This window comes from Capsicum annuum, chromosome 12, assembly GCF_002878395.1.
Source record: "Capsicum annuum cultivar UCD-10X-F1 chromosome 12, UCD10Xv1.1, whole genome shotgun sequence".
NCBI classification, from domain to species: domain Eukaryota; kingdom Viridiplantae; phylum Streptophyta; class Magnoliopsida; order Solanales; family Solanaceae; genus Capsicum; species Capsicum annuum.
The window spans coordinates 17,344,157-17,356,004 of NC_061122.1; the positions used below are offsets into that span (position 1 = coordinate 17,344,157).

Genomic DNA, 11,848 nt, shown 5'->3' on the forward strand with positions numbered 1-11,848 from the left:
AAATCTCAAAATCTTAGAACTTAGATAAATAGTAATCCTGAATATATTGTGTCACATCATCTCTTCAAATCCTCAAATATAAATAGTGATTGAGTCTCTTTATTTTCTTTTACTTAAGAATATCATTTGCAAAGTAGATTTTAATAAATTTTGTGTAAACGATCAAATCTTCAAGCATTACAATCAATAGACACATTATCGATCGTAAAGCACCATAAGACAACCTATATGCTTCTACTTTAATACTATGTGCTATGTTGATACAATAAATAAATGAAGTTCAACTAAATTAATAGACAAATACTAAGAAATATATAACTTTCATGTACAGATTATAACGAGCATACGAACATCACCATCTCCATAGCTCTAACATACCCTCCTGGTCCATACTCGAACTGTTTGTAAATACATATGAAGCCTTCAAGGACACAAACACCAAAGATGACACTGAACAAATTGTGGCAATACCTAAGTATGGCCCTCTTGATAGCCTTGGTCCATAACATAACCTATAAACACCTATAACCAAATCAACAACAGGGGCGCACTACAACAATATGCATATATTGCTATAAAATATTTCATAGCTAAATCTGAAAATTTAGGTGGCTAAATACCTTAGCTAACATAATTTTTTCCGTAGCATACGTAGCTAGAAATGGCGTAACTAAAAGCCAACTACAAACTTTAACGTTTCATAGCTAAGGATTATTGTCTACTGCTATGAGAATTTTTCGTGATGTGGCTATTTTAAAGAAGTCTAATTGCCATGAAAATATATATTTATAGCTAATAGTTAATTTTCTAATTGCCACAACTAATCTACTTTGTAGCTATTTTATACTTTAGCCACAAATAAATTTATTGTGGCAAAAGATGAAATTATTTTGCCACAGCAATTGAAATAGTAGCTACAAATTTACTTTTTCATAGCTATAAATAGTCACAATATTTGTGATTAGATTTTTATAATTATATTTTATTATGACAAATTTTTAATCATTTTAATTTTATCGGTCAGCTTTTTTATTAGTGACAGTAAATGTTGCCATTACAGGTGTTACTTTTCGTTAATTGTTTTAATTCTCATAGCCATATTCATTCATGTTTTATGAAAACTAAAAACATAATAATATCACTCAATTCATACGATACAACGACATTTGAATAATTTCAAATCTTAATTGTAAAATATAGTACAATTGTATATTCAATGTTCATGGCATTCAAGTCCACAAGTATTCTACAAACAATAGAGTTTGTAAAACACAAAGTGATTAATGAGAGACCAAACAATAAGAAAAAACACTTATTTAAATTCTTGTCACAAGCAAATCAAATCTATATATAATATATTAGAATTTTAACTTTAGTCTATAAAATTTTGAATGTTCCATATCAAAATTAAAATAGCTCTATGTATTTGATTTGGGGATTGGAGATGTTGATCCTATTGCATTTAAGGACAAAATGAGTTCACTCTTTACATCAAAGTTGAGTCCATAATCTTCTTACATCCAAGAACTAAATCGCACCCTATAAATTCAAACAAACAAACACAATAATTAGAGTAAAAAGAATAAGTGCATCTAAGAAAAATTTTAATGTAAAATACAAGTTTAATTTGTTATAACGCTAATAAAAACTTAACAAAAGATTAGTAAATAAATCTATATTTATCAAATTATTAGGATAACCTACAAAATTAATCCTCAAAAGTAAATCAAATCGATATAATAACATTTAGAAATACTAAAACATAAAAATATGAAAATATCTGGAGAAGAATGTCATAAATTTATTAATAATTAAAAAGAAGAATATGGAGAAGGGGTGAAGGAGTGGGGCGGCTGAAAAGAAAAGAGGCGGGCATATATTATACTTAGAGAAGAGGTGGGGACATATAATATACTTAGGCTTTCTATGGGCTTTAGTTGTTATCTTTCATTTTGTTAAGAATGTTTCTCTCTTTTTTTTCTTTTTTCTTTTTTTTTTTTTTGGGGGGGGGGGGGAGGAGGGATAAATATATTTGGTGTTCTAGAAAAAGTTTAAATATAAATAAATTAAAGTAGTAAATATATGAAACTAACTTACATATGAAAAACAAAGAATATAAATATATTATTTACATCAAGTAGAATAGAAAATATTTACTAATATGTAAATCTATTATGATAACAATTTTTCTCCATAATATTGGATTATTAAAATAGTATTAGATTATTACATCAATAATTCTCATACTCAACTTCTAAAAATCTTTTCTTTATTAATCTAATTAATTTCATTAAAAATTTTGTAACTCACAATAGACGTGTACAGCAAGCCTCTCTATAGTGATAATATTTGTTCAAAAAAATTTGTCTACTATAGAGATGTGTTTTTATATATGTATACTAACATTTAACGTTCAAATTTCATTTAGTACTTTTTTTGTGAAATTATGAAATAATTGATATGCGCCATTTAAATATAATTTTTTCTTTTAATTAGATATTCATTCTTAAAATTTATTATGTGCATGACATTAATGATGATTATCATAAATATTTTGATATTTTATTTTTTACATAATATATTTTTTATACAATATTATTATATAATATTTGAGTATGTTGTTATAGAGAGGTAATTTTACAATGAGTGTACCACTATAATAAATGTCATTGCTGTTACAGGTAGAATGTCGTTACATTAAGAAGTAAAATATAATATAAAAGTTGACTCTGAAGAAAATTGAACCGCTATAGCGAAATGTTATTATAATGAGGTGACATTATAGATAGATTTAACTATACAAGAAAAAATTTAAAGTGTCTAAATTCATTTTGTATCAATAATTGTGTTGATTTGTTTCCTTTTTCCTATTAATTAAAGATTTCAAAAAATAATAAAATACAGAAACACAACATACTTTAAGTTATTTCAATAAATTGAGTGATTTTTTTTGTAATCTTTAGTTAAATCTACACCACGAAATAGGAAATCCTAATATTAAATGCTAATTAAATTTTTATTGTTTAAAGCTAATTGAATTTTACTATAGATATGTTGTTATTGTAAAATTAATTTTTACATTGAATAAAATATAATTTAGTTATTTTCTAAAATTATCATTTCACTTTTTGTAAGCTTCATTTTATTATAAGTTAAATGTTTTTTAGCCATATATTATATCAATAGATTATTACTTTTAAATATAAATTTAACAATAATTATATCTAAGATTTTTTTAAAGTTATTATTTTTAAGTGGCATATTCCACTATTTTCTTGTAAAAAAATTTAAAATTCAAGTATAAGCCATTATATAAAATTTGAAGTTTGTAAGAAATAGTGTTTAAAAGTCTGATATATAATATTATACACCTAGAATATAATATTATACCAAAATTATATTATACCAAATTTAATTCATCTTCTTCGTATTAATACGTTGAATTCCTCGCGTTTTATTTTTCTAAAAAACTATATATTCAAAAAAACATATGGAAACACAACTTATTAAATTAAATTATTAAAAAAATTAATAACGTTGATTTTCATCATTTAAGAAAATATTGCATTTAGTTTTAGCATTAATTATTAATTTTCAATAATATTTTTTTTGTATGTATTTTGTGTTAATAAGTGACGCAATATACATGTGCAACACACTTATACTCAAATTATGAGAACACATATTATTTTCATTTAAATGAATATAATATTACATATATTATAACTTTAATTACAATATTATATACTTCTGCGTTTTGTATGTCATCTTTTATATTGACTTTACATACATGTACACTAAACTAGTAAGCTCTATTATATGTTAATTTAGCTATAATATTTTTTTTTAAATAACTTATTGTGGCTAAAAAGTTATTATTGATCATTAAATTTCTACTTATGGCAAAAGATAATGACTAGCTATGAAAATTTATTATATCAATAAAGTTATGGCTAATAATTTAACTATTACCACAATTTTAATTATTTGAAGTAAAAAATATTTATTTAGCTATAAATTATTATTTCAAATAATTTTATTGTGGCACAATGTGCAATATGCGTACTATTGTTCTCATTTTTGATGAGTAGATTGTGATTTTGATAGCGTAGCACATAGTGAAAGCTTCTCAAAAGGAAAAAATGGTGATTTAGCGGAAGCTTCCTCACTACAAGAAAGGTGATAAAAATTCATTATTTCTACGGTAACTTTTATCACGTGACAACAACTTGAAATTAGCTTCGAAAATTTATTATAGCAGTAAATATGTGGCTAGTCATTCAATTATTGGCATACTTTTTATTACTTGAAGTAAAGTTATTTATTTGGCCACAAAAATTTATTTCACACAAGTTATTGTGGCTAAAATAATATTATTACTATGGTAACTCTTATAGCGTGACAACAACTTATATTTAACTACGATATTTCATCGTAACAATAGATTTGTAAATCTTTAGGTAATTATTGTCACAACAATTAACATTTATAGGAAAAATAATAAATTAGCTTTGCCAATTTGATTTTCATGACTAAGAAACTTTATGAATTTATAAATAGCCATGAAATTTAAATTTTTGTTGCTGTTATTAACTACTAGCCACGATTCTTAAATATGTAGCTAAGATTTTATAGATATATATGCAACGTGTTGTAGTGGCGGCTCAAGCATATTCGTGGCCCAATACGAAAATCAAACAGAGATCTCATATTTGTAAGAAAAATAACTTTTTTTTAATGAACTCTTTATTTTCAAAATTGTATAATCTATTTTTTCTAATTATTCTTTTTTAAGTAATAATTAATCAATGCATTTAATCTTTGTTGAGACATAGTACTCTAGATATATGAACTTCTTCTAATAATTCTTTCCTTTTATATAAAAAAAATTATTTTTTCTATAATCATATTGAATTTTTTTTTTTTAAATCTATAATATATTATCATAAAAAATGAGGTCCCTCAAATTTGAGGGCCTAAGGCAACCACCTATTTTTTTTATGAGGTAGAGTCGTCTGTGATCAATATAAATGCTTAAATTTTTGAAGAACTGTCTAATGTGCTAATTTGACACCTCTCAATAATCTCCATTCTCATTTTTCTTTTTACTCATTTTTTTAGATTTTTTAAAAATATTTTATTTTTAAAAATTATTTTTATAACTCACACTTCTTTATCCTCATAAATTATACTATTAATTAATATTAATAATATTCATAGCTCCCAATCTTTTTATATTTATAACTCATAATAATTTAATTTTACATTAAAACTTCAATGCTATAAGTTATTATATTAATATATAATTATTATATATATTAATGGAGAATTGAAAGGCCACTCCAATCGTGCTTTTTTCTCCTTTCTTATTTCTTTTCAGTTACTCTTTATTAAGTTTTTACGTTATTTTTGGAGAATTCATATGTTAAAAGTTAGGAATTAAAAATGAGGTTGGTGTAACATTTTTTTGTAGCCAAGAAATTTATTCCTTTTTCTTGTTTTTTTTTTTTTTTTTTTACCATCTTCTGATTGTAAAATGTCAATATCTTCTAATTTTATAACTTTTTTTTTTTTTTTGACATTTAATGCATTTATAATGAGTAACTACTCATAACTCATACCTTTTAAATTTTTACTCTCAATAACATTTGTAACTCCCATAATTTTTATGTGCATAACCCTCGAACTTTAATTTGAAAGTCTCATGGCTTTCCTATATTTTACTTACATAAACTCATATTTTGTTTCACGAAGACTCTCATTCTTTCTCTCCTCTATCACTTACCTTGTGAATTATAATATATAACACGAAAGGAGTACAGGAAGGCAAGAAATATTTCATTCTCAAGTTTTTATATTTTTTTATGTACTTGATCATGCTTTCTTGATTTTAGCATTTTAATATGTATTCATATTCTTCGGCAAAATAAGTATAATCAAGAAAATTTTAATGACATGAAGTAATTTTGATAGTATTATATTTTAGATGTGGTTAAGGGTGAAGTAGTCTCACCACTACACCACAACTCATGTTGATTGGTTTAATTCAACACTATAAAAGACTTACTTCAAAAGATGTAAAGTATTTCGATTGTGCAGATGAGAAAAAAATGAAAGACCATATCATTATTTCGGATAAAAAAAGAAATTTACATTATTTTTTTTTATCTAAATATAAATATTATCTACTATTTCATTAAAATAAGAAACTAACAATCTATAGAATTAATATTTTTATATATAATCAGTGGGATATATTAATTTATAAATTTTTTAATTAATTTCTTGAAGCACGAATAATTTCACTAGTGAATTATAAAGTAGTAGAGCAAGAGGGGGGAGGGGGACTTTGACGTGTGATCTTCTGAGTCGTTCATTTGTGTGTCTAATCTGTATTTTGACCAATACAGAAATAACTATGCTACCTAAACGAACTTGAGAAGTATAAATTAGTTCAAAAATTAATGTTCAACTTCTTCATCTAGAATATTATAATTGTAACATATCTAAATTGTAACTTTAAGGCAACTCATTCAAAAGAAAAAAGAATTAAAAAAATGCCAGCTATATTAATGAGTTGCTTGAGGAAATGGCCAACTCTGACTATGTTTTCCACATATCAATTTCTTAGAAAATCTCTTCCTTACCTTCTTTATTCCAAGAAATTTCCACCAGTAATTTAATAATCATATGAAAATATAGGTGGCAAATAAATCCATTTTTCAGAACCCCACTTAATACATCTAAGTTTAAAATCGACTTCGGTCATCTCACTATTTCGTTGTCATTATTACTCTTTTCTTTTAATATAACGTTGTGTATTGCTCTACATTTCACATTATTTTGGTGTTGCTAGTACTTTCATTTATATATTTCTTTTTTCAAACTGCTTGAAAATATTATATTTAAATTTTAAATCAAAAATTTATGGGAAACAACCTCTTTATCACCACAAGGTAAGGGTTCTTAATGAACACACTTTACCTTCTTCGGACTGTATTTGTGATATTACACTAATTATGTTATTATTTTTTATATTGACCTAAATGGGTTAAACTAAAATGGCTCATCAAATTAGATCAAACTGAGTTAAAATAATGTAACTCACGCATGAAAAGCCAATCTAATTCCAAATATTTATGATGGAATTTGGAGACTTGAGATCACGCAAAATTTCAAACTAATTAATAATAGTTCAAGAAAAAAAATACATTAACCATTGTCTTTTCTTTTTGCAAAAAGAAAAGTGTAAAGGGAGGGGAGGTCGTATCTATTATATTTGGTGGTTGAGTAATAAATCTTTATTTGACTCATCTTAATTTAATTTATTTTAATCCAAATAAATTCCGAACGCACTGAAGCATGATATTCATTAATTGACCTGTCCAAATTTAATTTAAACGCCTGTTTGCTAACGCTCTCTCTATATATGAAACATTCCAGACAATTTCTTTAATGAAACATTTCAAACTTGAATTAGCTCCAAGCCTCAACTACCATATCTTTTTCCAACTATAATTCTCTCATATATAGTCATTTCAAGAAATAAATCATATGTTAATGGAAGATCTCAAGGAAGTTATCACCTCTTCAATTCTTGATGTTGAAAATATTGAAAATATATACTCAAGAAAAGCCAGAGATGATAAGATGGAAATCAGGAAAAAAAGTGGATTCAAGATTGATTATGCTACTAGATTTCTTGCGAGACCTCTACATGAAAAGGGGAGAATTCTTCAAGAAAATTTATCCATTTCATCATGAAGATTTCGTTCCTATATTTGACAAAATTGGTGTTGTGTTTTCAACCAACAGGAATCAAGAAAAGAAATTGGAGATTAATTCTTTCAAAAGGAGTCCAAGTGATAGCTCATTGAGCAAGAGTAGAGGAATTGATATTGATCAATCTCAGTTGAAACTTGAGAAGTTTAAGGTCAAAATCCCAGAGGTTTTATCAGGTAGCGGTGGCAGTGGTAGCAGTGGTGGTCAAGGCCCAGGTCAAGGTGGCATGAAGGCATCCGGTTCCAAATAAGTGAAATTAGATACCTGAAAAATAAGATAGATAGGCTATTGACAGGATTTGATATGATATCGATGAGATTGGTATCCTAATCGTCTTTCTTCTTAGAATATATAGATTTGACTTCATAAGCGGGACGTGACATGTTGCCGCCAGAAGCAGAATCACTTATTTCTTTCAGAAAATCTTAATTATTTGGAGCAAATAGAAAGAATTCGAAATGTTTAATTAGACTGATGACATAGAAATTCTTTATATATTGTTAGTGAGTATAAGTTAATTATTGAGAAAATTTCATAAGTAGCATATTTAAGTTGATGATTAAAAGTTTCATAGCAACTGTTTCATAATTATTTGAAATAACAATTTATATTTTGTATTTTATAAAAATATTGCTAATAAAATATATATGCAACAATTTACTGTCCTTTTTTTACTCAAGTCGGTTGAGTTAAATAAGAAATAATTATGCCATGTATTTAAAGCAGTAAATTCTTTTTTCATAAATTTTCTTTTGCCATAAATTACTTTTATTTAAAGCAGTAGGTTCCTTTTCTATAGATTACTCTTATTTAAACTCGTAGATTGCTTTTTCAAATCAAAGTTAACTCTGAAGAATATTCAAAATTCTAAAATAAAGCATAATTACTATTTTTTAATCTCCGTTTCACTCTTTTATATCTCCAACTTTTTTCTCATCCTTTTCTTTTAACATTTTATTTTTTGTTTTGATTTCTTTTTCTTTTTCATTTTTTTCTCCACTTTATTTTCTCTCTTCTATTTCTCTTCATTTTTTTCCTTTTTCATTTTTTTCTTTTTCTTTTGCTTATTTTTCTTCCTTCTCATATTTTTTTCTTTTCCTATTTTCATTTTCTTCTTCTTTTTTTTATTTTTTTATTTTTTTCTCTTTAATTTTTACACTTCAATTTCTAGCTTCTATTTCTATTTCTATTTCTTTTTTTGAATTTTCCTTTTTTCTTTTTGTCCTTTTCTATTTTTACTTTTTTTACTCTTCTATCTCTAGCTGATATTTTTAAATGACAAATATCTATATCACATATATATATTCAAAAAAATATACAAAACAAATAAACATACATATATATCTGAATATGTATTTACAGAAATACATATCTGACTCATGTGTATATAAAAATATATAGGACACAAAATCTTTATAACAAAAATGACACCTATATACATATACATATAGATTATTAAAAATACACAATATATATCTTAAACAGTAAAAAATATAATAAATACATATGTTACCCTCTAGAATGATATAGAACAGTTCAAAGATAAATTTAACATCGTACAAAAATACATATGGATATGCATTTATAATACATCTGCCTAATTACGCTTGAACTACATATTTCTTCTTCTTCATGTAGACACCACAAATATTCTTATGACAAAAAATCATGTATTGCTCCTTTGATAACATCGCCTAAATACGTTCTTCAATATCATTGACTATGTGAGATCCAATATATGGTGCAAACCTTGAAAGTACTCTTGCCATGAATATATGATCACGCTGCACCTATATAACAAAATAATGACATAAATCTATATTACATGTATTTTTCACAAAAAAAATAATACAAAGTACATAGTATGCATATGTTTTCTTTTACATAATACATATTACACTACAAAAAAATACATATAGCTCTACATATGTCTTTATAGAATTGATGCCTGATCCATATATATATTACCATACAAAAAATACAAATATGACTCTGATATATATTTGTGAAATACATTTCAAATTCAGATTAAACAGTAACAAACATAACTATACTATATATCTTCATATGTATTTGCGAAATATAAAGGTGACTCATATAAAACAATAAAATACAAATGCCTATTATAAAAAATAACATCTACAACTATATACATATAACTAAACCAAAAAATACCTAGTACATATCATAGCATAACAATATGTATATAAAAAATATATATATCTGCACATGATTCATAAGCTAATAAATACAAATATAAATACCTCCTCAACTTTATCTTCTTCAAATTCATATCCAGAAGAATTTTGACTAACAGGATTTCAAATTTTACTTGATTCTTCTATTTCCTTTGACTTCATCTTTTTCTCAGATCTTTGTATTTTGGGTGGTTTGAGATGAAGGTTTTCTTAATCCTTTTCATTTCATAATTTTTGCAATCTTCTCCGGATCATTACGATGTTTCAATCTCACCTCTTCTATACTCACTTCTTTCTTTGACTAAATAAGCGTAGAAACCAATTTAAGATCTTCATCTTGTGTTAATAATTCAAAACTAAATGATGATGGATTATCAGAAACTAAATTAACAGGTGATATACTTCTATTTGAACTTTTAAAATATGTATGTTCTGTCATTATAGCAGACCTCCACAACCTTACAACAACAATTTCACAAAATTCTTCCAAAGAAAAAAGTCAAGAACAAGGTTGAACAAAAAAATACAAAAATATAAAATTTATAGAATATATGAAAGAGATAACATGCAACAACTGTAATTTGATAGTTACCTTATTTAATACAACACAATATTTATCTACAATGTGAGAAAAATTGGATAAAATTTGAAAAAAAAAAAGAAAAAAAGAGATACGATTGAATTGGAGAGAGGCGAAATAATTTAGTGAAAATAGGAAAGAGATAAAGTAAATGGTGTGAAACACGCATGTGTAGAGTTAATGGGCAAAAAAATGCTACTTTTATTATCAAATATAATTTTATAAAAGTATTGCTATTTATTGTAATTATGACCTTAAGTTTGTCAATTCCTGTAATTTTTCCTTAATTGATTTTTTCATGGAAGAACACTTTGGTTGACTGGTGTGTTAATGTGTGCAACACAAAGGTCAATGATCTAGTTTATTCTATTTTAGTTTCTCTTATTTGTATTTGTTGCTAAAATTCTTGTTTGGTACAGAATTAATCGTGTTTATATTTGCCTCAAAATCATTTGAATGTCTATCTATTGATTCCTATTGATAAGTAGCAATACATTGGTTGCATTCTTTAAATCATGTAATTAGTAGTATGTATTTCTGCTGTGACACCAAAAAGTTTACAATAATGTAATTGGAATATCTCAACTACATACGTGGGCGGATAGAAGGAAGCGCTGAGGGATTTATCCAAACCCCCTTGTTTATGAAAATAAGAGGTATATATATATATATATATATATATATATATACTAGTGTCACAACACATGCATTGCACGTGGGTCTTATTAAATGTGTCTTTATCGCCAAACATTATAGTTAACACTTTCATTGTAAATAAAATTAGTGTGATTTATTTAATAAAAATGATATGAAAGTATAAATGAATGAATACAGTAAAAAAATATTTTGCTTTTTCCATGTTGTTGAGTCTTGTCATGTATTTTGTTGTAACAATAAGTCCATATAGTATGTACCTATACGGGCGAACATTTATAGTGTAGTTAAAATTAATAATTATTTAAATCATTGATGTTATATAATAATGTAATAAAACAATTCTCACCTAATAATGTAATGAAACAATTCCCACCTAATACTTCTTTATAGACAATATTGCCGGTATATGTTTCTTTCATTCATTTGGGTTGCCTGTCATACTCTTCATGGGAAACCACCCTCAAAGAATTCCCTTTCCTCTGTTGGCCTCATTCTTAATAGTGTATTGAACCTCCATATTTATATAGAACACTCTGATTTATAAGAGATACTTTAACCAGAGAGCTAATAAGTTTCTCAACTATCCCTTTCGTATGCTTTTGCTTTTGCGTTCTCTGAAAATGCAGCCACA

General features: G+C 25.7%; 1 protein-coding gene across 1 annotated transcript; it reads left to right on the forward strand.

Annotated features, from left to right (window-relative positions):
- Positions 1–7,642: 7,642 nt before the first annotated feature.
- Positions 7,643–8,032, forward strand: LOC124889557. The gene has a single exon (XM_047401507.1). The coding sequence runs from the start codon at positions 7,643–7,645 to the stop codon at positions 8,030–8,032; it is 390 nt and encodes a 129-aa protein (XP_047257463.1).
- Positions 8,033–11,848: the final 3,816 nt, after the last annotated feature.